Source organism: Budorcas taxicolor, chromosome 17 (assembly GCF_023091745.1).
Source record: "Budorcas taxicolor isolate Tak-1 chromosome 17, Takin1.1, whole genome shotgun sequence".
Taxonomy (NCBI): Eukaryota; Metazoa; Chordata; class Mammalia; order Artiodactyla; family Bovidae; genus Budorcas; species Budorcas taxicolor.
In genome coordinates, this window is record NC_068926.1 from 52855207 (window position 1) to 52881360 (window position 26154).

The 26154-nt window shown below is 45.0% G+C and overlaps 1 protein-coding gene across 1 annotated transcript; it reads left to right on the top strand.

Annotated features, from left to right (window-relative positions):
* The first annotated feature begins 9391 nt into the window (after positions 1-9391).
* Positions 9392-10399, top strand: HCAR1 (hydroxycarboxylic acid receptor 1). Its single transcript, XM_052655107.1, has one exon. It carries the CDS (start codon positions 9392-9394, stop codon positions 10397-10399), a length of 1008 nt encoding a protein of 335 aa, XP_052511067.1.
* Positions 10400-26154: the final 15755 nt, after the last annotated feature.

The following is a 26154-nucleotide window of genomic DNA, read 5'->3' on the forward strand; positions in this document are numbered from 1 at the left end:
CAGGGTAACCTCCCTCCTGGTCACCCTGTGAAGCAATCCTCCAACCTCCCCTTAAACTTTTGGCCCCAGCTCTCTCCTGGGCTGTTGCAGGAAACAAAATCGGAACACACGATAGATCACTGATACCTTACTTTCAGTCAGTAATTCCTCCTCCCTTCCAGAGAAGGTGTTTTGAAATAGTTTGGTAGAGAAAGGAACTCTGGACTCAAATACTGACGTTGAAAATGTCACTGTGAGGACTTACCTGGAAGCCCAGTGGTTGGGACTCCGCTTTCACTGCCAAGGGCCCAGGTTCAATCCCTGGTTGGGGAACTAAGATTCTGTAAGCTGCACGGTGTAGCCAAAATAAAGTACTTTTTAAATGATACAAATGAACTTATTTGCAAAACAGAAACAGACTCATAGATTCAGAAAACAAACTTAGGGTTGCCAGGAGGAAGGATGGGAGGAAGGGATAATTAGGGAGTTTGGGATGGACACACACACACTGCTATATTTAAAACGGATAACCAATAAGGACCTCCTGTACAGCACAGGGAACTCTGCTCAATGTTATTTGGCATCCTGGATGGGAGGAGAGTTTGGGGGAGATTGGATACATGTATATGTATGGCTGAGTACCTTTGCTGCCCACCTGAAACTATCACAACATTGTTTATTGGCTATACTTCAATATAAAATAAAAAGTTAAGAAAAAAAGGGAAACAAAGAACTCTTAAAAAAAAAAAAAAGCTTACTGTAATGGGCAGAGTGGTTACATCCCCCCTTCCAAAAAGAAGATATGTTCACATCATCACCCAAAAAAACAATTAAATATGATCCTATTTGGAAAAAGAGTCTTTGCAGTAATTAAGTTAGTGATCCCAAGATCATTCTGGAGTACCTGGGCCCTAAATCCGATGACAAGTGTGCATACTAGAGGCACACAGAGGAGAAGCCTATGTAACCAAGGAGGAAGAGACTGACGTGGCTGCAAGCCAAGGACTGCCAGCAGTTCCCAGAAGCTGGGACACGTGGGGAACAAGCTCTTCCCTAGGGCCTCTGGTGGGAGCGCAGCCCTCCTTACACCTTCCTCCCAGAGTTCCAGTTTCCAGAACTCCCAGAGAACACATTTCAGTTGTTTTAAGCCACCATGCTGGTGGTAATTTGTTTCAGCAGCCACAGGAAGCTAATACAGTCACATCCTCAGGTCCCTGGCTGGGAAAGGCAATTTGGAAAAGGAGAGCCCTGGCTTTCTACCTGTGACATAATAAGAAATATAGATGTTGGTCTCTGTCCCTTGTTCCTGACACAACTCCTAAATCCCTTGGATTTCCAGGGTGATAGGATTGTTTTGTGTTCTTTTTTTTTTTTTAATAGACATATAAACAGATATAGAGAACAGACTTATGGACATGGGGACAGGGGAGGAGAGGGTGAGATGTATGGAGAGAGTAACGTGAAACTTATATTCAGTTTAGTTGCTCAGTCATGTGGAACTCTTTGCGACCCCATGAACTGCAGCACGCCAGGCCTCCCTGTCCATCACCAACTCCTGGAGTTTACCTAAACTCATGTCCATTGAGTCAGTGATGCCATCCAACCATCTCACCCTCTCTCATCCCCTTCTCCTCCTGCCCTCAATCTTTCCTAGTATCAGGGTCTTTTCAAATGAGTCAGCTCTTGGCATCAGGTGGCCAAAGTATTGGAGTTTCAGCTTCAACAGCAGTCCTTCCAATGAACACCCAGGACTGATCTCCTTCAGGATGGACTGGTTGGATCTCCTGGCAGTCCAAGAGACTCTCAAGAGTCTTCTCCAACACCACAGTTCAAAAGCATCAATTCTTGGGTGCTCAGCTTTCTTTACAGTCCAACTCTCCCATCCATACATGATTACTGGAAAAACCATAGCCTTGACTAGATGGACCTTTGTTGGCAAAGGAATGTCTCTGCTTTTTAATATGCTATCTTGGTTGGTCATAACTTCCTTCCAAGGAGTAAGCATCTTTTAATTTCATGGCTGCAGTCACCATTTGCAGTGATTTTGGAGCCCTCCAAAATAAAGTCAGCCACTGTTTCCTCTGTTTCCCCATCTATTTGCCATGAAGTGATGGGACCAGATGCCATGATCTTCATTTTCTGAATGTTGAGCTTTAAGCCAACTTTTTCACTCTCCTCTTTCACTTTCATCAAGAGGCTCTTTAGTTCTTCTTCACTTTCTGCCATAAGGGTGGTGTCATCTGCATATCTGTACTTACATTACCATATGTAAAATAGATAGCCAATAGGAATTTGCTGTATGGCCCAGGAACTCAAACAGGGGCTCTGTGTCAACCTAGAGGGGTGGGATTGGGAGGGAGGTTCAAGAGGGAGGGGACATATGTATACCAATGGCTGGTTCGTATTGAGGTTTGACAGAAAACAACAAAATTCTGTAAAGCAATTATCCTTCAATTTAAAAATAAATAATTAAAAAAAATACATATTATTGAGCTGCAACAGGTCTTAGTTTTGGCACGCAGGATCTTTGATCTTCGTTGCAGCATGTATGATCTTTAGTTGAAGTGTGCAAACTTTGAGTTGCAGCACGCAGGATCTAGTTCCCTGACTAGGGATGGAGCCCGGGCCCCCTGCACTGGGAGCTCAGAGTCTTAGACACTAAATCACTAGGGAAATCTCTGTCTTGTATTCTAATGAGGTTGACTCTTAATGGACTGCTCGGTGGGGACTGGTTACCGCAAAGACAAGCCATGATTAGAAGCCTGGAATTTTCAGCCCCAATCTCTTATTCTTCAGAGAAGGAAGAGGGGCTGGAAATGGAGTTAATGAGCGATTGTGCTTACGTGATGAATCCTCCACAAAAATCCCAATGCTATGTGGTTTGGGGAGCTTCTGGGTTGGTGATAACTTTCATGAATCAGGAGGTCCCCAACCCCATGAAGACCCCATGGGTGCCCAACCCCACACACCCTTCCAGACCTTGTCCTACATACCTTTTATCTGGCTGCTTTTCTCTATCCTTTATCACATCCTTCATTATAGAATAAACTGGTAAACATAACTAGGGCTTCCCTGGTGGCTCAGTGGTAAAGAATCCACCTGCCAATGCAGGAGATACAGGTTTGATTCCAGAAAGATTCCTTGGAAAAGGAAATGGCAACCCACCTCAGTATTCTTGCTTGAAGAATCCCATGGAACCTGGTATATTACAGTCCATGGGGTCAAAAAGAGTCAGACATGACTTAACAAATGAATAACAAAAACATAACTGTTTTACTGAGCTCTGTGAGCTGTTCTAGCCTATGCTGAAATCTGAGGAGGGGTGTTAAACGGGCATCTCAAACTGCAGCCTCATCAGACATAAAGTTGTAGATATCCAAGGAATTCACAATTAGCATCCAAAGTGGGAGGTAGTCTCATGGAACTGAGCCTTTAACCTGGTCCAGGGAAACAGGGGGCAGAATGCATCTGTGCCAACTCTGGTTAGTGTCAGAATTGAATCAAATTGTAGGACACCCAACTGTGTCACAGAGAACTGTGTGGTGTGTGGGGGAAAAAAATCCCACTTGCTTGGCATTGGAAGTGTTTTGAGTGTGGTGAAGGTGCAGGAGTGAAGACACTCCAGGAGGAGAGTACCTTCCCAATACGCTGCCGCAGGGCCAGTCTCCCCTCCTGCCCCGAACGTCCACCGCCTGCCCCGTCACGTATAAAGTAATGTGTTATCTCAAAGCATCAGAGAAAGTGGTATTGTGGGGCCTAAGAGCTCCAAGCTCACACCAGATCAGCCTGGCAGATATGACTGCTAGTCCACTAGTGCATTCATTTATCCAAGACATACTTCCTGAGTGTTCCCTTGGTGCCAGTCTGCAGTCTGGGTATGCACTGCTGAATCAGAGCCAGTGCTAGGCTTCACAAAGACGAGGGACTAGGGGAAGATACACGGGTAAATCATGACAATACTGTGTGGTCAGTGTGGGCATGGTGGATATGGGCAGAGAGGAGGGTTTAATCCAGACTAGTGTGGGAGATACACTGGAGGCTTGGGGGCTGAAGGAAGAGGTATCCCCTGGGCTGCCTGTAGGGTAGTCACAAACCACATGTGGCTGTGTGGCTTTCAGAATGGAAATTAATTAAAATTAAATAACATTGAAAATTCAGTGCCCACTAGCCCCAATTTCAAGTGCTCAGGAGTTACATGTATATTACAGAAGATTTCCATCACTGTGGAAAGTTCTAGTGGAAGATGCTAAAGCCAAAAATAGAGGGGTTATCCATGACCAGGAGGGAAGGAATGATGTCCTCAGCAGTCCGTATAAGACAGGCTTTGGACGCTAAATACTGCTATGGTTCCTGTTGAAGGCACCAAGGCCAGTTCCTATGGTGCCTTGAATCCCCCGCTAAAGACAACAGGGAACCACTGGAGCATTCACCTGGGTGGGTGATGGGTGACATCAGATTTGAGTTTTGGGGGAATGGATTGGAGGCGGAGCATGAGAGCAGGCCCAGTCATGAGGTGGCTGCATTCCTCTAGAGACTGGGCCAGCCAAAGTGGTAGCAGTGTGGGTGGAGAGAGATTTAGGGCAAATGATCAGTAGACGGGGGATTGTGCAAGCAGGGGAGAGGCAGTCAAGCTTATGAGCTCTTTGGTGAGTTTCCCAGGCGGCACAGTGGTAAAGAATCCACCTGCCAATGCAGGAGATGAAAGAGACTCTGGTTCAGTTTCTGGCAGTGGTCTGAGAATAGATTTAGGGTGGGAATGGGAAAGACTAGAGATCTTTTCAAGAAAATTAGAGATATCTAGGGAACATTTCATGTAAAGATGGCCACAATAAAGGACAGAAATTGTATGGGTCTAACAGAAGCAGAAGATATTAAGAAGAGGTGGCAAGAATACACAGAAGAACTGTACAACAAAGATCTTGACCACCCAGACAATCACAATGGTGTGACCACTCACCTAGAGCCAGACATTCTGGAATGTGAAGTCAAGTGGGCCTTAGGAAGCATCACTACGAACAAAGGTAGTGGAGGTGATGGAATTCCAGTTGAGCTATTTCAAATCCTGAAAGATGATGCTGTGAAAGTGCTACACTCAATATGCCAGCAAATTGGGAAAACTCAGCAGTGGCCACAGGACTGGAAGAGGTCAGTTTTCACTCCAATCCCAAAGAAAAGCAATGCCAAAGAATGCTCAAACTACCACGCAATCATACTCATCTCACATGCTAGCAAAGTAATACTCAAAATTCTCCAAGCCAGGCTTCAACAGTACGTGAACTGTGAACTCCCAGATGTTCAAGCTGGATTTAGAAAAGGCAGAGGAACCAGACATCAAATTGCAAACATCTGTGGGATCATCGAAAAAGCAAGAAAGTTCTAGAAAAACATCTACTTCTGGTTTCTTGACTATGCCAAAGCCTTTGACTGTGTGGATCACCATAAGCTGTGGAAAATTCTGAAAGAGATGCGAATACCAGACCACCGGACCTGCCTTTTGAGAAATCCATATACAGGTCAGGAAGCAACAGTTAGAACTGGACATGGAACAACAGACTGCTTCCAAATCAGGAAAGGAGTATGTGAAGGCTGTATATTGTCACCCTTCTTATTTAACTTATATGCAGAGTACATCATGAGAAATGCTGGGCTGAATGAAGCACAAGCTGGAATCAAGATTTCCAGGAGAAATATCAGTAACCTCACATATGCAGATGACACCACCCTTATGGCAGAAAGTGAAGAAGAACTAAAAAGCCTCTTGATGAAAGTGAAAGAGGAGAGTGAAAATGTTGGCTTAAGGCTCAACATTCAGAAAACTAAGATCATGGCATCTGATCCCATCACTTCATGGCAAATAGATGGGGAAACAGTGGAAACAGTGCCAGAGTTTATTTGGGGGGGCTTGAAAATCACTGCAGATGGTGACTGCAGCCATGAAATTAAAAGACACTTGTTCCTTGGAAGGAAAGTTATGACCAACCTAGACAGCATATTAAAAAGCAGAGACATTACTTTGCTGACAAAGGTCCGTCGAGTTAAAGCTATGGTTTTTCCAGTAGTCATGTATGGATGTGAGAGCTGGACTATAAAGAAAGCTGAGAGCTGAAGAACTGATGCTTTTAAACTGTGGTGTTGGAGAAGACTTTTGAGAGTCCCTTGGACTGCAAGGAGTCCAACCAGTCCATCCTAAAGGAAATCAGTCCTGTATATTCATTAGAAGGACTGATGTTGAAGCTGAAACTCCAATACTTTGGCCACGTGATGCAAAGAACTGACTCATTGGAAAATTCTGATGCTGGGAAAAATTGAAGGCGGGAAGAGAAGGGGACGACAGAGGATGAGATGGTTGGATGGCATGACCGACTCAATGGACATGAGTTTGAGTAAACTCTGGGAGTTGGTGACAGACAGGGAGGCCTGGTGTGCTGTAGTCCATGGGGTTGCAAAGAGTCAGACACGACTGAGCTAAACTGAAAGGATGTGGAAAAGAAGGGTAAGTGTTAGGGCTTTCCTGGTGGCTCAGTGGTAAAGAACCTACCTGCCAATACAGGAGACACGGGTTTGATCCTGGATCCAGGAAGTTTCCCACAAGCCTTGGAGCAACTAAGCCCGTGTGTCACACATGTGTCACACAGAAGCCCACAACACTGAGTCTGTGCTCTAGAGCCTGGGAACTGCCACGTCTGAGCCCACAAGCTATAACTACTAGAGCTCCTCAACAAGAGAAGCCACCACAATGAGAAGCAATGAGAGAAAACCTGCGTGTAGCCACTAAGACCCAGCACAGTCAAACACCAAATAAATCAATAAAAAAAATTTTTAAAAAAAGAAAGGCAAGTATTAGTCATTTGGGAAAAGGGAAACAATCATCTTTGTATTTATGAGAATCTTAATAGTCTCTGCTAACACAGAAGAAAGAGTCTTCTCCATTTGTTGAAAAATCCAGCCTGACCATATCAAGGTGCTCAGGTTCACCCACCCAGGGCTCACCTTGGGGCATTCCAGCCTACATAGATACCCCTTGCCAGTTAGCTTCTTATAAAATCACAAAGTAGGAACTTGCTTGGTGGTCCACTGATTAAGACTCCACGCGTTCTAATGCAGGGGGCCTGGGTTCAATCCCTGGTCGGGGAACTAAGATCCCACTTGCCATGAGGCATGGTCAAAAAATAATGGTAATAATAATCACAAAGATCCACAGAGTGTAACTGGCAGATACTTGCTCTCATGAAAAGTAGGAGCTAATCATCAGATCCTTCTTGTAGGCCCTTGCTGCCAAGAACATGGACTTTACATTCAAGGACCTGTTGGTTAGTGAGGATAGTGAGGGAGCTAAGTGTAGCTGTTTGGTGGATACACTTATTTATTAGAAGTTCGGAGACTAACAAGTAGGGTGTGAGGAGGAAAGTGAGAGGCGAATGATCTTGGAAAGCTGGTTTGGCAATCATCTGTGAAGGGCCTTGTAGACCAATTCAGGGAATGTGACCTTTAACCTGGAGCATGCATGCATGCTAAGTCGCTTCAGTCGTATCCGACTCTTTGCAACCCCATGGACTGTAGCCTTCCAGGCTCCTTTGTCCATAGGATCCTCCAGGCAGGAATATTGGAGTGCCTTGCCATTTCCTCCTCCAGGGAATCTTCCTGACCCAGGAATTGAACCTGCATCTCCTGTATTAAGAAGTAGATTCTTTACCACTGCGCCACCTGGGAAGGACAGAACTGACAAACCTAGAGCAGAGGTAACAAACTAAAAATCCCACAGAGACCAGGCCTGTCGATGAGTGAAGCTGACCAGGTAAGTGGAGACGGAGGCAAAATGGAGCATTCCTGCTGTGTCTTAAGGGTGAAGCTATTCTCACATCCAGCAGATTGTCATCAGGTGGGATGCTTGGCCCTGTGTGGCCAGATCTTCCAGTTTCCTAGAAAAGCTGGAAATCCAGGTGTGTGTGTGTGTGTGTGTGTGTGTTTGGCCATATCTTATGGCATGTGGGATTTTAGTTCACTGACCAGGGATCAAACCTGGGCCCCTTGCAGTGGAATTTGGAGTCTTAACCACTAGACCACCCAGGAGGTCCCCACATGTATCCTTTCCATACACTCTCTCCCCTCACCCTTCCCTAAACCGAAAGCTGAAAGGTGGACAGATGATCTCTAAAGCCAAAGGACAGGAAAGTTTACGAAACCACCTGCCAAAGCAGGAGACCCAGATTCAACCCCTGGGTTGGGAAGATCCCCTAGAGGAGGGCATGGCAACCTACTCCAGTATTCTTGCCTGGAGAAATCCCACAGACGGAGGAGCCTGGTGGGACTGGCTACATGGGGTTGCAAACAGTTGGACGTGACTGAAGCGACTTAGCACATACAGGTCTTGGGAGCAGACTGATTTTACCCATGAGCGTTCTGGAGATAAACTCCTTGACCAACTGCCACCACCCATGGGCTGAACACATAATTAAAATGAAAAACATACAGACCATGGCACTCCACTCTTTTGAGCAGGCGGATTTGAGAAACTCAGAGCCAAATCCTCTTTTGCTGACAGCAGAGGGAGAACCCGGCTCCCAGAGAGGCTGTTTCATGAAGAGGGACATGAGAAGTGGCTTCAGATTCATTTCACGGCCTCAGTGGTGGAGCAGCTGGTCACTGGGTCCAAGGAAGGATGCCCAGGGTAGGAGGTGCCAGTGAAGGAGGGGAAGGGCGACTCACTTCAGAGAATTTTTCAAACAGCCAAACAAGTGCTATTTTAGGGATTTTTTTTTCCCCTCCATAGATCCTTCTGATTTTGAAGTGCTGTATTTTTGGGTCTGGGCGCAGGAAGTGGCCCTGAGGAGCAGCAGAGCTAAGCCTCCCCTTTCTGGCACCGCCTGGGAGAGCCCCCACGGGATGAGGGTGAGGTTGGGGCAGTCAGGCAAAGGTTAGGGAGGAGAGACCCAGAACAGATCCAGGAAATGTTTGTGTTTCTCCACTGGGGAGGGAGGAAAAACAAGCTTTTTTTTTTTTTCGTGCCTTCTGTGTAGCTTCGCTTAATCCTCCAGCTTGGAGAGACTCTGAAGAGAAAGAGAGAGGCTGGAAAGAAAATTTCATTCTGGGGCAGGTCCCAACAACTCCTCTCCAGCATGAATTTCCTCAGACCAGCCAGCTGCTTCCCAGAAATGACAACTTGGTGAAGTCACCTGTGTTTCCAGGCCCTGGGGTGCTACAGGCTTCAGCTCTTGGGCCAGGAGGTGGGGGGTGGGGGTTGGAGATGGACCGCTTGTGATCCATCCTCCACTGCAGAGTTGCATTTCCTGGCTGAAGTTTCTGTTCTCCGGGCGGTTCCTGCATCCATGCACACGTGTGGTACCTGCCTCCCACGGTGAGGAAATTGGAAACGGCACGGCCCGGCACACGGAGCACTGGTCCTCTGTCCACCATGGCCAACAGGTCGTGCTGCCTCATCCAGGGGCACCACATGCCCGAGGTGATGCCATCGCTGCTAATCCTCGCCTTTGTGCTCGGCATCCTGGGCAACGGCATCGCCCTCTGTGGTTTCTGCTTCCACATGAAGACCTGGAAGCCAAGCACTATTTACCTGTTCAACTTGGCCATAGCCGACTTCCTTCTGATGATCTGCCTGCCCTTTCGGACAGACTACTACCTCAGACAGAGGCAATGGGCATTTGAAGATATTCCTTGTCGGATGGCACTCTTCATGCTGGCCATGAACAGGGCCGGGAGCATTGTCTTCCTCACAGTGGTGGCTGTGGACCGGTATTTTAAAGTGGTCCATCCCCACCATATGGTGAACACCATCTCCAACTGGACTGCGGTTGGCATCGTCTGTGCCCTTTGGACCCTGGTCATCTTGGGGACTCTGTATCTTCTGATGGAGAACCATCTGTGTGTGCAAGAGAAAGTCATAGCTTGTGAGAGCTTCATCATGGTGTCAGCCAACGGCTGGCATGATGTCATGTTCCAGCTGGAGTTCTTTCTGCCCCTTGGCATCATCTTGTTCTGCTCCTTCAAGATCATTTGGAGCCTCAAGCAGAGGCAGCGTCTGGCCAGGCAGAGTCGGATGAAGAAGCCTATTCGTTTCATCATGATGGTGGCGGTGGTGTTTATTGCCTGCTACCTGCCCAGCGCATTGGCCAGGCTCTATTTCCTCTGGACGGTGCCCTCCAGTGCCTGCAATCCATCTGTCCATATGGCCCTCCACGTCACCCTCAGCTTCACCTACATAAACAGCATGCTGGACCCCCTGGTATATTATTTTTCAAGTCCCTCATTCCCCAAATTCTACACCAAGCTCAAAATCTGCAATTTGAGACCTAGGTATCCGGGATGCTTCAAGAGGCCAGAGGGGATGCCCACTTCCAACCTCTGTTGCAAGAGTTGCGTCAGTGTGGCAAATAGCTTCCAAAGCCAGTCTGAGGTGCAGTGAGATCTCCAAATGTGACGGATGGCACCAGGACAGACAGACGGACAAAATCAAGGAGGATGGATTGGTGACTTAGAAATACTCCATGCTGAGGGGTGGGGAGCCTTGAAACTGCCGTTCTTTCTTAGCTGTACACTCCTCACTGTTGGATACGAAATTCGGATCACTATGCCTTTTTGGAAGGTTCCTCTTGAGAAGTGAGTCAGTTGCGTTTATATACTTTGATTCTAATGACAGAGGCGTGTGTGTGTGTGTGTGTGTGTGTGTGTGTGCTGGGAAGAGCTTGGCCCCTGAGAAATTTTAAACTGCTCAGGTGATATGTACTGATGTTTAAATCTGTCATTCTGTCATGTTCTCTCCCTGGGGGAGTCAGCGAGTTTAATGACCCATCCTCTGACCTTAAATCCTCACTTTTCTTGGAAAATAGAAACTGGGGTAAGTCAATATTTTTATTTCAGGCAGAGGGAGGCTCTTTAGAGTGGGATGTCTTGACCCTGAAGATTTTCATCTTCCCAGGGCCCCTCTACTTTTCTGACTTCTCAGGAGCCCAAGAAGAATGACAACAAAAGTAACATGCTGCCAGCTTTTCGGAGCTCCACGTTTTTCTGCAAGTATTTGCATTTCAAAGAAGGTACCGAAGGATATGTTTTCCTGTCCTGATTTTTCCAGTGGAAGCTGAGCACTTGAAAAAGTCCTCTTAGCCTTTGGGTAGTGCTGAGTCTAGCGAAATTGCTTTGGCTGCTTGTAATGTGACTATGAGTTTAAATTATTCAATCATTCGTTTTCTGCGTGTTTCCTGAATTAATATTCTGTGCCAGGTACTGTGCTAGTGTCCCTTTGACCTGGAGGGTCCTTAGTCAACTTGTGTGTTTTAGGGGAGGGGGCAAACAGAGAAGTTAATGACCTTCACCCTTATGATAGCTATATCTTCTAGACCTGTTCTCTATAAACACCGCTGTTTTCCTTTTATTGTAGGATTCTATACAAACACCAAAGGGTGGAAAAGGCAGTAGGCCTTGCGTACATGAATTTCCAAATATGCCCATGGGGTCCTCAGAATGAGATGATTGTATGAACTGACATGCTGCTTCTGCCCTGGATTAGGGGGAGAGATGCCAAGCCGGAATCAGCCGAAATTTATGTTCTCAAGTCATAAAGCGGTGAAAGCATTCTTGGCTCCTCTCTTCACACGCTCTCAAATTCCCAGGGGATTCTCTCCACTTAAAACCTTTGCATGCATGCTAAGTCGCTTCAGTCATGTCCGACTCTTTATGACCCTATGGACTGTAGCTCACCTGGCTGCTCTGTCCATGGGGATTCTCCAGGTAAGAATACTGGAGTGGGCTACCATGCCCTCCTCCAGGAGACCTTCTTGACCCAGGGATCGCACCTGTACCTCCTGTGGCTTGTGCATTGCAGGCAGATTCTTTGCCGTTGGGGAAGCCCATTAAGACCCTTAATCTGCAACTAATACCAATGTTGCATTCTTTGGCCTCAAAACACCCATCTAGGCTGTCCCTGGCCTTCCCAGGTGGAGCAGAGGTAAAGAATCTGCCTGCAATGCAAGAGACCCAGATTCCATCCTTGGGTCATGAAGACCTTAGACAAGGAAATGGCAACCCACTCCAGTATTGTTGCTTGGGAAATCCCATGGACAGAAGCCTGGCGGGCTATGGTCCATGGGGTCACAAAGAGTTGGACACGACTAAGTATGCACAGATGTATATATATTGTTCCTATTAACTCATTTTTAAGGGGCACTGCACAGCCCAGGGAGAAGGCAATGGCACCCCACTCCAGTGTTCTTGCCTGGAGAATCCCAGGGATGGCGGAGCCTGGTGGGCTGCCGTCTGTGGGGTCGCACAGAGTCGGACACGACTGAAGTGACTTAGCAGCAGCAGCAGCAGCACAGCCCAGAGATGGAAAACATGGGTTGTACAAACTAGATCAATCTAAGTTACTAGATGTGTGATCTGGGGGCAGATTTTATTTAACCACATTTAGCTTTAATTTCCTCATCTGTCAAACAGGGGTAGCAATAACATTGACATCAGAAGGTCTTTGGGGGACTCCGTTGGTGGCTTAGTGGTATTGGTAAAGAATCTGCCTGCCAATGCAGGGCACACAGGTTCAATCCCTGATCTGGGAATATCCCACGTGCCATGGAGCAACTAAGCCTGCACGCCACAACTACTGAGCCCAGGCGGTGCAACTACTGAGGCCTGTGTGCCTGGAGCCTGTGCTTCACAACAAGAGAAGCCACTGCAATGAGAAGCCTGTGCACCACAAGGAAGAGTAGCCTCTGCTCGCTGCAACTAGACAAACCCTGCACAAAGCAACGAAGACCCAGCACGGACAAATAAAAAACGATTAAACAGGAAAAAGAAGGTTATTGGGTGAATTCACTGAATATAAGATCCTGAAGCACAGGTACTTTGTTTACTCTTAAATCCTTAGAGTCTAGAAGTGTGAATGCACACAGTAGGTGCTCAGTAAATTGAATGAATGAGAAAGTGTATGTAAAGCATTAAGTGCATTGCCTGGCAGTAATGCTCAATGTTCTGATGTATTATGTTAACACATTTTACACATAAAGAAACTGAGGCACAGAAGCCATTTCCCCTGGCGTTCAGAGCCCTTCAGTAGCTATTCTGCTGTCACTGTGTTAGTTCCCCTGCTTCCAGGGGAAAAGTGAAAGCAAGGATTCTTACCAGCTTCAAAGAACTCTAGACAGAAATCTGTGAAAAACCCGCACTTCTGCTTTAAACTCTATTCTTAGTTCACTCTTTCCTGGGCTGCCTCCTTGTTGCTCCATCTTAATAAAAACAGATTCCAAAAGAAAGCCTGTATCCTGTGTGTCATCCTATGTCAAAAGTGTCATGAGACTTTACCCTCCAAGAGAAAAAAAGTCCAAAAAATCCAGGAGCTCATGGCAGGCTGAAAATGTTAGTCGCTCAGTTGTGTTTGTCCAGCTCTTTCAGACTCCATGGACTGTAGACCACCAGGCTTCTCTGTCCGTGAGATTTTCCAGGCAAGAATACAGGAGTGGCTAGCCCTTCCCTTCTCCAGGGGATCTTTCTGACCCAGGGATAGAACCTGGGTCTCCTGCATTGCAGGCAGATTCTTTCCCATCTGAGCCACCAGGAAGCCCTGGTAGGCTGAGGTTCTCATTAAAAAAACAGCAAGAACAAACCAAAAGAAAGATCCAGACCCCAGCCACAGTCTTGATTCTGATTTTGCTTCTTTCCAATTCATAGAATGTGGTGAAACATAAATGTTACCAAGAAGCCTTCAGAAATTGTAAGGAAGTGATGTATAGCTTTGTTGATGAAACTTGGTTTAAACTACCTGGAATAGGGAACTGTGATTGATGTAGAAGAAAATGTTGTCTCCTCTGACTCAGGGTCTTTCAGGAAAAGTGATGTAAAAGTGAGAAGGGATAGTAGACCATTATTGTTCACAAATTCTATGGAAAAAAATAAGAGGTACCTTTTATTGGTGCTGACTGTGAAAATAGATTCTGGACTACTCTCAGAATGGATTTCCTTACCCTTTCCTACAACTGACATGGTTAAGATGGTGTCTGAGGTCACCAGAGTGCAGGGGCTGCTTGGGTGGGATTAGAACTCTGAGGTGGGAGGTGGACACGTTGTGATGCACACGCTCAGCTTGCTGCCTCCTGGGCCTTCTAATTCACAGTTTTCCAATATGACGCAAGACCCCACCATCTCAGTGAGTCCATAAATGGCTTCAGGCTTAGCTATCCCATTTGAAAGACCAGTGCAAAGAGAAAATGCAAGGGCCCTCATTCAAAAAGCATAAAGCATTTCAAGATAGTGACAGCAGGGCATAAACTAAACACAGAACCCTTCTGAACTCATCCATGAAGCTGGAGCCCTACATTTTCAAAACTAATTAATTGATCGACTGGCTTAGTAGTTGGCACACAGGCTTAGTAGATATGGGTGGGATCTTCCCAGACTGGGGATCAAATCCATGTCCTCTGCATTGGAGGTGGATTTTTAACCACTGGACCACCAGGGAAGTCTGCTGCTGCTGCTAAGTTGCTTCAGTCGTGTGCGACCCCATAGATGGCAGCCCGCCAGGCTCCTCTGTCCCTGGGGTTCTCCAGGCAAGAATACTGGAGTGGGTTGCCATTTCCTTCTCCAAGGGAAGTCTGGGGCCCTACATTTTATATAGACAGAGTTTGTGATGGAGCAGCCTAAACAGATGGGCTTAGAGATGGGCTTACTCTGTATTCAGCTTCCAGTGATGATATGGTTTCATTCATTCATTCCCTCTTTCAAGGAACATTCATTAGGTACCAGCTCTGTACCAGGCACAGTGAAAACCCAAGCGAAAAACATAGCCCTCACCCCGTGGGTTCCAATGTAGAAACCAAGGAAAAACTAAAGTTACCATTCAGGGTAACTGCAGTGAAAGTGGGAAATCTGGGGTTCTACAGGAGAAGCCAGGGGCCCTTAACCCTGGTTGAGGGAACTGCAGGAAGGTCAATGGGACTGGAATGGAAAATCGAGGCTGGGCCACAACAACCTGGTAAGAGGGGAAGCTGTGAGATCCACCTGGGTGAGGAGGGTCTGCTCACAATCTGTCCTGACAGAAGACTCATGAATAGACTTGCAGATCCCTTTCCTTTTAGACAAGAACTCAATGTATTTCATTACAGAAGCATGTTATGTTTTCATTCAGAAATCAAGGAACACACAGATATGTAAAGTAAGAAGTAAAGATCTTCCTTTCTTTCCTCTTAATCTGATTTCTAGAGGTCGTGACTTTTAACGTTTGGATACATACACACTTGCACAAAGGTAATGAATCTTTCATTGTTAAAGCAAGATAGAAAGATAGAGTCTTGCAAGCTATTTTATCATGGACTGTTTCCTACCTCAGTGCGTGCATGCTCAGTCGTGCCTGACTCTGTGACCCTATGGACTGGAGCCTGCCAGGTTCCTCTGTCCATGGGATTTCCCAGGCAAGAATAACGGAGTGGGTTGCCATGCCCTTCTCCAGGGGATCGTCCCAACCTAGGGTGCCATGCCCTCCTCCAGGGAATCTTCCTGACTCAGGGATGGAACCCAGGTTTCCTGCATCTTCTGCACTGGCAGGCAGGTTCTTTACCACTGAGCCACCTGGGAAGCCCTTCCTAAGTCAGAATAGAGATCAATTTCCTTTTTGAAATTATATCTTATTGTGTAAATGAGCCACATGCAGTTTATTCAACTAACAGACATTTATTTCTAGTTTTCCTCTACTGTCAGGATGCTATGGTGAACACACTGAATGATTTATCTTTGAGTTGTGTCAAAGACTTTGGAAGATAGATTTTTAGACATGGAATTGCAGTCAAAGGCACACTGGGTGAGGTCGAGTGCACAGTGGCTGAGAGGAGAACCCTTGGAGTTACATCTCGTGCGTTCCAATCCTATCTCCTTTTTTTACTAGCTGTGTGACCTTGAGAAAATTACTGAACTTCTCACTGCTTTATTTTCCTTGTCTGTAAAAGAATAGTACCTATGCATACTACCTATCTCTTAAACTGTTCTGAGCACTAAATTAGTTTAGCTGTATAAAGCCCCTACAATAGTAACCAACATTCAGTTCAGTTCAGTTGCTCAGTCTTGTCTGACTCTTTGCAACCCCATGGACTGCAGCATTCCAGGCCTCCCTGTCCATCACCAGGTCCTGGAGCTTGCTCAAACTCATGTCCATTGAGTCGGTGATACCATCCAGCCATCTCATCCTCTGTCATCCCCTTCTCCTCCTGCCCTCAATCTTTCCCAATATCAGGGTCTTTTCAAATGAGTCAGTTCTTTGCATCAGGTGGCCAAAGTATTGGAGTTTCAGCTTCAGCATCACTCCTTCCAATGAATACTGAGGGCTGATTTCCTTTAGGACGGACTGGTTGGATCTCCCTGCAGTCCAAGGGACTCTCAAGAGTCTTCTCCAACACCACAGTTCAAAAGCATCAATTCTTCGGTGTTCAGCTTTCTTTATAGTCCAACTCTCACATCCATACATGATTACTGGAAAAACCATAGCTTCAGCTAGATGGTCCTTTGTTGGCAAAGTAATGTCTCTGCTTTTTAATATGCTGTCTAGGTTGGTCATAACTTTCCTTCCAAGGAGCAAGCATCTTTTAATTTCATGGCTGCAGTCACCATCTGCAGTGATTTTGGAGCCCAGAAAAATAAAGTCTGTCACTGTTTCCACTGTTTCCCCATCTATTTCCCATGAAGTGATGGGACCAGATGCCATGATCTTCGTTTTCTGAATGTTGAGCTTTAAGCCAACTTTTACACTCTCCTCTTTCACTTTCATCAAGAGGCTCTTTAGTTCTTCTTCACTTTCTGCCATAAGGGTGGTGTCATCTGCATATCTGAGGTTACTGATATTTCTCCTGGAAATCTTGATTCCAGCTTGTGCTTCATCCAGCCTGGCATTTAGCATAATGTACTCTGCATATAAGTTAAATTAGCAGGGTGATAGTATACAGCCTTGACGTTCTTCTTTCCTGATTTGGAACCAGTCTGTTGTTCCATGTCCAGTTTTAACTGTTGCTTCCTGACCTGCATATGGATTTCTCAAAAGGCAGGTCAGGTGGTCTGGTATTCCCATCTCTTTCAGAATTTTCCACAGTTTCTTGTGATCCACACAGTCAAAGGCTTTGGCATAGTTAAGAAACCAGAAGTAGATGTTTTTCTGGAACTCTCGTTTTTTCGATGATCCCACAGATGTTGGCAAATTTGATCTCTGGTTCCTCTGCCTTTTCTAAAACCAGCTTGAACATCTGGGAATTCACAGTTCACGTACTGTTGAAGCCTGGCTTGGAGAATTTTGAGCATTTTTTGACTAGCGTGTGAGATGAGTGTTATCATGTGGTAGTATGAGAATTCTTTGGCATTGCCTTTCTTTGGGATTAGAATGAAAACTGACCTTTTCTATCCTGTGGCCACTGCTGAGTTTTCCAAATTTGCTGGCATCTTGAGTGCAGCACTTTCACAGCATCATCTTTTCCGATTTGAAATAGTTCAGCTGGAATTCCATCACCTCCACTAGCTTTGTTCGTAGTGATACTTCCTAAGGCCCACTTGACATTCCAGGATGTCTGGCTCTAGGTGAGTGATCACATCATTGTGATTATCTGGGTCATGAAGATCTTTTTTGTACAGTTCTTCTGTGTATTCTTGCCACCTCTTCTTAATATATCTTCTGCTTCTGTTAGGTGCAATGGCACCCCACTCCAGTACTCTTGTCTGGAAAATCCCATGGACAGAGGAGCCTGGTGGGCTGCAGTCCATGGGGTCATTAAGAGTCGGACACAACTGAGCAACTTCACTCTCACTTTCACTTTCTGTGTATTCTTGCTACTTCTTCTTAATATATCTTCTGCTTCTGTTAGGTCCATACCATTTCTGTCCTTTATTGAGCCCATCTTTGCATGAAATGTTGCCTTGGTATCTCTAATTTTCTTGAAGAGATCTCTAGTCTTTCCCATTCTATTGTTTACCTCTATTTCTTTGCACTGATCACTGAGGAAGGCTTTCTTATCTCTCCTTGCTATTCTTTGGAACTCTGCATTCAGATGGGTATATCTTTCCTTTTCTCCTTTGCATTTTGCTTCTCTTCTTTTCTCAGCTATTTGTAAGGCCTCCTCAGACAACCATTTTGCCTTTGCATTTCTTTTTCTTGGGGATGGTCTTGATTCCTGTCTCCCATATAATATCACGACCCTCTGTCCATAGCTCCTCAGGCACTCTATCAGATCTAATCCCTTGAATCTATTTGTCACTTCCACTGTATAATCGTAAGGGATTTGATTTAGGTCATACCTGAATGCTCTAGCGGTTTTCCCTACTTTCTTCAATTTAAGTCTGAATTTGGCAATAAGGAGTCCATGACCTGAGCCACAGTCAGCTCCTGGTCTCGTTTTTGTTGACCTTATAGAGCTTCTCCATCTTTGGCTGCAAAGAATATAATCAATCTGATTTTGGTGTCGACCATCTGGTGATGTCCATGTGTAGTGTCTTCTCTTGTGTTGTTGGAAGAGGATGTTTGCTATGACCAGTGTGTTCTCTTGGCAAAACTCTATTGGTCTTTGCCCTGCTTCATTCTGTATTCCAAGGCCAAATTGGCCTGTTACCCCAGGTGTTTCTTGACTTCCTGCTTTTGCATTCCAGTCCCCTATAATGAAAAGGGCATCTTTTTTTTGGTGTTAGTTCTAGAAGATCTTATAGGTCTTCATAGAACCATTCAACTTCAGCTTCTTCAGCATTACTGGTTGGGGCATAGACTTGGGTTACTGTGATATTGAATGGTTTGCCTTGGAAACGAACAGAGATCATTTTGTTGTTTTTGAGAATGCATCCAAGTACTGCATTTTAGACTCTTTTGTTGACTATGATGGCTACTCCATTTCTTCTAAGGGATTCTTGCCCGCAGTAGTAGATACAATGGTCATCTGAGTTAAATTCACCCATTCCAGTCCATTTTAGTTCACTGATTCCTAGAATGCTGATGTTCACTCTTGCCATCTCCTGTTTGACCACTTTCAATTTACCTCGATTCATGGACCTAACATTCCAGGTTCCTATGCAATATTGCTCTTTCCAGCATCGAACTTTACTTCTATCACCAGTCACATCCACAACTGGGTGTTGTTTTTGCTTTGCCTCTGTCTCTTCATTTTTTCTGGAGTTATTTCTCCACTGATCTCCAGTAGCATATTGGGCACCTACCAACCTGGGGAGTTCATCTTTCCGTGTTCTATCTTTTTGCCTTTTCATACTGTTCACGGGGTTCTCAAGGCAAAAATGCTGAAGTGGTTTGCCATTCCCTTCTCCAGTGGACCACGTTTTGTCAGAACTCTCCACCGTGACCCGTCAGTCTTGGGTGGCCCTACACGGCATGGCTCATAGTTTCATTGAGACAGACAAGGCTGTGGTCCACACTGGTGATCACTGGTTGGTTTTCTGTGATTGTGGTTTTCAGTCTGTCTGCCCTCTGATAGAGAAGGATAGAGGCTTATGGAAGCTTCCTGATGGGAGAGACTGACTGAGAGGGAACCTGGGTCTTGTTCTGAAGGGCGGGGCCATGCTCAGTAACTCTTTAATCCAATTTTCTGTTGATGGGTGGAGCGACCAACATGGAGTAGCTCTATTTCTTTTTTTAAATTATTATTATTATTTTACTTTCTGACCATGCTCTACAGTAGTGCCCTAACCAGGGATCAATTTCACGCCCCCTGCATTAGAAATGTGAAGTCCTAACCGCTGGATCACCAGAGAAGTCCCTGGAGTAGCTCTGCTTCTATTCATCCTTATTATTATATTGTATTAGCTCTTATTAAAACCTTGATAGATACCACCAAATTACTCAACAAAAAGGCTGAACCAACTTAGACTCCCCCAATAGTGTATGAAAAAGCCTTCTTCCACACTCTCACCAATGGGCCCCTGTTTGGTTTGTTTAACAAGCATTTTGTTTTTCTTCTTTTTTGTAAAAACCAAACAAAAACTTTCACTTCTTTAAAGTGATAAAGTCTGGCTTATCAGTTTTGTTTGTGTGTGTGTTTGATGTTGTACCTAGAAAGGCTCTGCCTAAGCCACAGTCATGTTGAATTACCCTTAGGATTTCTTATAAGAGTTTTATATCTTATGTTGAGGTTTATAATCCATTTTGAGCTCATTTCTGTGTCCAGTTCAAGGAAAGGACCCAACTTCATTCATTTGTCTGTTTAGTCATCCAGTAGAAATGGCAACCCATTCCAGTGTTCTTGCCTGGAGAATCCCAGGGATGAGGGAGCCTGGTGGGCTGCCGTCTATGTGGTTGCACAGAGTCGGACACGACTGAAGCGACTTAGCAGCAGCAGCAGCAGCACTTATTGAACAGATGATTTTTTCTCCCATGGATTTGTCTTAGCACCCTTGTTGAAAATCAGCCGACCATACGACTTCCTTGGTGGTCCAGTGGCTAATGCAGAGGGCCTGGGTTCAATTCCTGGTCAGGGGACTAGATCCCACATGCAGCAAACAAGAGTTCAGGCATCACACTAAAGTTTCCACATGCCGCAGTGAAGATCGAAAATTCCAAGCACCACAACTAAGGTTTAGCACAGCCAAATAAATAAATAGATACTAAAAAAAAAAAAAAAAAAGATGAAGAAAATCATCTGACCATAAATGCAAGAGTTTATTTTTGAACTCTCAATAATCTTGCTCTATTGATCTATACATCTATTCTTATGCCAGAATCACACTGTCTTGATTATTATAGATTTGCAGTTAAGTTTTTAATTGCAAAATGTGAGTCCTCCAACTTTGTTCTTCTTTTTCAAATTATTTGGTTATTCTGGTTTGCCCTCAGACTTTTCAAGTTAAATTTAACACTGTGTTTCAAAACTCTGAAATACCCTTCTCCTTTCTTTTAATGTCTCTGCTAGTCAGTATTGCCAGCTTCCTCTGCCCATTAACTTTCGATTTCTCAGACTTTATCCTCTTCATGGGAGGTCCAAATGTCTCTCCTTTCCCAAATGTCCCAACTCAATGTCATTTATTACCTACAGAGTCCAGGTCCCCCCAGATAGCACCAGTGAACTGTGCTTCCTGAACCCCCACCCTTATGTGGCCCCTCCCTGTGAAATATGGACTGACTCGGTGACTTGCCTTGGCCAGTAGAATGTGATGCAGGTGATGTCCTGGGATTTCCAAGCTATGGCATTAAGAAGGTCTGCATCTCTGTGCTCCCAATGCCAGGGGCCCGGGTTCAATCCCTGGTCAGGGAACTAGATCCCACATGCCACAGCTAAGTGTTGGCATACTGTAACTAAAACCTGGTGCTGTGGAAGGAAGGGAAGAAAGAAGGGAGACAGAGAGAAAGAAAGAGACTCTGCTTGTGTGCTTTTGGAAATATTGAGTAGCCTTGTAAGAAGTCCAGCATACTCAGTGGAAAGAATATGTGAAGAGGCTATGCACAGATGCCATAGAGAGACACAGACCATATGAAGAGAAAGAGATGCCCAGGCATCCCAAGTGGCATGAGTGAGCCTCCCTGCCACCTAAGAGACCCCAAACAAGGACTGACTAGCTAAGCTCAGTCAAGCCATGATAATACAATGGTGACTCTTTTTCTTTTTTTTTAACAGTGACTGTTTTAAGCCACTAAATTTTGTGGTGGTTTTTGAAATAGTAATAGATCACTGAAACAGAAACCTCGCTATGTTCAACGACAAACAGTGAGAGTGCCGAATTCTAACCACTAGACCACCAGGGACAGATGAATAAACAACAAAGCCCTATTGCACAGTGCAGGGAAATATACCCAATATCTTGTGATAAATCAGAATGGAAAAGAATATGAAGAATATATATATGTATATGTATATATATATATATATGTATAGCTGAGTCATTTTGCTATACAGCAGAAATTAAACACAACATTGGGTTTCCCTCATAGCTCAGTCGGTAAAGAGTCTGCATGCCAATGCAGGAGACCCAGGTTCGATCTCTGGGTCAGGAAAATCCTCTGGAGACAGAAATGGCAACCTGCTCCGGTACTCTTGCCTGGAGAACCTCGTGGACAGAGAGGTCGCAAAGGGTCGGACACGACCGAGCGACTAAACCACCACCACCAAACACAACATTGTAAATAAACTATACTTCAACAAAAATTAAAAAAAAAAAAAAGACAAACCATGAATTAACCTCTCTAAGCCTCAGGTTTCTGATCTGTGATCCTAACAGGGCAACTCCTCACGGGTTTCTGAGAAGATTAAATGAGATCATGTATGTACATCTCTTAGCCACATGCCTGGCACAAAGCAAGCAGTTGGTAAATGAAAGCTATTGTTATTTTTAATTTTAAAAAGTAGTTCCATCCTGCTCTGGGGCACATTCCAGTTGTGATAAGAGAACTAAGAAGGGAGATTTGAGTTAATGGTGAAGTCATAAATGTTAAGTGGAGTTCCCCCAAACTTTGTGGAATCACTGCCTGAGCTGTTGAATCACTAAAACAAGTTTCTGTACAACTCATGCACTTGTAAGAAAAAAAAATGCATAAAAGGAAGACAGGAGCAAGACAAAACATGCCCATGACACAGTGGTAAGACTGGGAATTCCACAGCAGGGCCAGGCTCCAGGGAGGCCGGGATTGACACTCTTTCTGAGCAGTTGTGAACTTGGGTTTAGAATCCTAGGATGTGAGAGCTGGAAGGGATCTGGAAGATGGTCCCATCTTCCACATTACATATGGGAAGTTCAGGGGTTAAGAGGTTTCATGGGTAATGATGGAGCCAGGAAAAAGCATCCAGGGCCTCCAACTTCTCTCTCTCTCTCTTTTTTTTCCAAATGAAGCAATATCCATTCTTTTTTTTTCCTAATTTTATCCAAATATTATGAAATTATAAAACTTTCAAAGGTGAACAGAGTAGGGGAAGGGGAGGGTGGGACGAATTGAGAGAGTAGCATTAATATATATACTCTGCTGCTGCTGCTAAGTCGCTTCAGTCGTGTCCGACTCTGTGCGACCCCATAGACGGCAGCCCACCAGGCTCCCCCGTCCCTGGGATTCTCCAGGCAAGAGTACTGGAGTGGGGTGCCATTGCCTTCTCCGATATATACACTACCAAGTGTGAAATAGATAGCTGGTCGGAAGTTGCTGTAAAGCACAGGGAGCTCAGCTCAGTGCTCTGTGATGACCTCGAGGGGTGAGAGGGAGGCTCAAGAGGGAGGGGATATATTTACACTTACAGCTGATTCACATTGCTGTACAGCAGAAACTAACACAGCATTGTAAAGCAATCAGCCTCCAATTAAAATTTTTAAAAGTAATAAATAAAAATAAACAGACAAATAACAGTTTATGAGGGGAAAAAAGAATTAGGAGATTGGAATTGACATACACACACCATGTATAAAATAGGTAATTAATGAGAACCTACTGTACAGCACAGAGAACTCTACTCGGTGCTCTGTGGGGACCTAAATGCAAAGGAAATCCAAAACAGAGGGGATATATATATGTCCTGATAGCTGATTCAGTTTGCTGTACAGTAGAAAGTAACCCAACATTGTATAGTAACTATGACGTGAAGTGAAATCACTCAGTTGTGTCCGACTCTCTGCAACCCCGTGGACAGTAGCCTGCACCAGGCTCCTCCGTCCATGGGATTTTCTAGGCAAGAGTCCTGGAGTGGGTTGGCAAAAATTAAAAACAAAACAGGAAGAAAACCTTACAAAGGGAAGATCCCTTGCAAATTCCAGCTCCCGGAAATAACTATTGTGAATAGTTGGATTTCTGACTCTTAGCTAATAAAGGCCCTTAGGGTTACTTTCTGAATGTCACTGACAAGTCTACATTCATCTGAGAAGGGAGCAGGATATTGACAGGCATCAAGGACAGGAAGCAAATGCTAGTCATTTCACTTGAGTCTTACCGCACCCACACAATGTGACCTCAATCTGGTGCAGCCTTACAGATGGGGCAATAATATAATAAGAGGCAGTGTAGTGTATTGGTTAGGGATGCAGGCTTTGAAGCCAGTGCCAGATTCAAATCTTATGATCTGTGTAGCCTTGACTATATATATGGCCAACTTCTGTGAGCTTCACTTTCCTCATTTTGAAATAAAAGTCAGTAGTAGTCCCTCCCTCATGGACTGAAGTCAGGGGGAAACAAGTGAATGTATTTAAAGCACTGAGCATGCCACCCGACATGCAGGAAGCTCTCCCTAGCATGACTGCCCACGTCATCTTCATTACCGTCTTCATCATCAAGTGCCACTGCTCCCTACGTGAGCCTAACATTAGATCATCTTGACTCCCGTTTACTGGGAGGAGTCTACAAACCCCTATGGCAGAACCTGGCTGTGAAACTAAATAAACAAATGTCTGGGACTTCCTGGTAGTCCAGTGATTAAGACTCTACACTTCCGCCGCAGAGGGAGCAGGTTCGATTCCTGGTCTGGGAACTAAGATCCCTCATGCTGCATGATGTGGCCAAATTTTCAAAGATAAAAATAAACAAATGTCTTAGTTCTCACTCAGAGTAGAAGCAACACAACTGAGAACCTCTTGCACAGCAAGAATTCATCAGACAAAAATATTCCAGGGTAGAAATGTTCTGTGAGGACTTATATACCCAATTATACTGAAAAGCAAGAAAATGAAGTGTGAAATGGTGACCTCCTGCAAGGCAGAGTTCAAAGTCTTCTTAGGTCTTCAAAGTTTAATTTTGTAAAAATGGAGGTTTTTAAAATATCACGCACATTGGGCTTCGCTGGTGGCTCAGTGGTAAAGAATGTGCCTGCCGATGAAGGAGACATAGATTCGATCTCTGATCTGGGAAGATCCCATTTGCCGTAGAGCAACTAAGCCCATGGGCCACAACTACTGAGCCTGTGTGCTAGAGCCTGGGAACCGCAACGACTGAACCCAAGTGCCGCAAGTACTGAAACCTGGCACCCTAAGGCCTGTGTTCTGCAACAAGAGAAGCCACTGCAAGAAGCCTGAGCACCACAACTGGAGAGTGGTCTGCACTCAAAAGCCAGAGCAGCAGTGAAGACCCAGCACAGCTAAAATTAAGTAAAATGTATTTTTTAAAAATCTATAAATAAATAAAATTTTAAAAAATCAAAAATATCATGTACATTGTGAGGGAGGTTGTATATGGGGACAGCTGGTAAACAAGAACTCGCTGTACTTTCTGCTCAGTTTTGCTGGGAATTTAAAACTGCTCTAAAAAATAAAGCTTATTAATTTTAATAAATCACATCCTTAATGATAAATTACTAACTTGAGCATGGAGGCATCTCAAAATCTAACACAAACAAAGGAAAAACCCAACTTATTGTAACATACCACTGGCAACCCAAACTGGGTTCAAGTTTTCAAGCATCTTATGAAATGGCATGCCGCTCTCAAATAGCTTCCCCCCACCCCCCCACCCCCCACCCCCCACCCCCCAACCCCCCCACCCCCCAACCCCCCTGCCTCTGCCTTAGCTGGGAATTAATTGCAGCATTCTAGTGTAGAAAGGCAATCCATGCTTGTACGGGAAAGATGGCCTGGAAACATCAAATGCAACACATCTGTCCTCATAAAATACTGCTGCTGCTGCTGCTAAGTCGCTTCAGTCGTGTCCAACTCTGTGCGACCCCATAGACGGCAGCCCACGAGGTACTAGACAATTACTATTCTCTTGGCCTTCTGTCCCCCCTCAAAAATCACACACACACTACCATTTCTTAAAACACATGCCTGCAAATATTCCATGCAAATCTTCATGCTTCTGTTGAGCACAGTAAGTTAATATTGCTGTTGTTGTTTTGTTCATTATGCAAGGCAACCACATGACTGTGAATTAATTCTCCTGTGCTAAGTATTCAGTATACGGGCACACAGGCTTACACATTTCAGTAATTCACAATGACAGATGGCTTGCCCAAGCATACTCTTTACATTTAGAAAATTTTTTGGGTTCCTGTCTCCCCGGGGGATTTTTTTTTTTTTATTATTACTTGTTTATGCAAACAGCAGGTTGCACAAGAGCCTTGCTGGCTTCTTTTTTTTTTTTTCTTAAAGCGATTTCGTAGTTTCCTGGTAACCATTCAGTCATCTGTTTCAACACTCTGACATGACATAAAGGCGAGCGCTGAACCACAGGTTCGCCATTCAGACCTGCACCTCGTTCTCTGAGCCTTGACTAGGTGAGCTGCTCCCTGGCACCAACGCGATTCACTC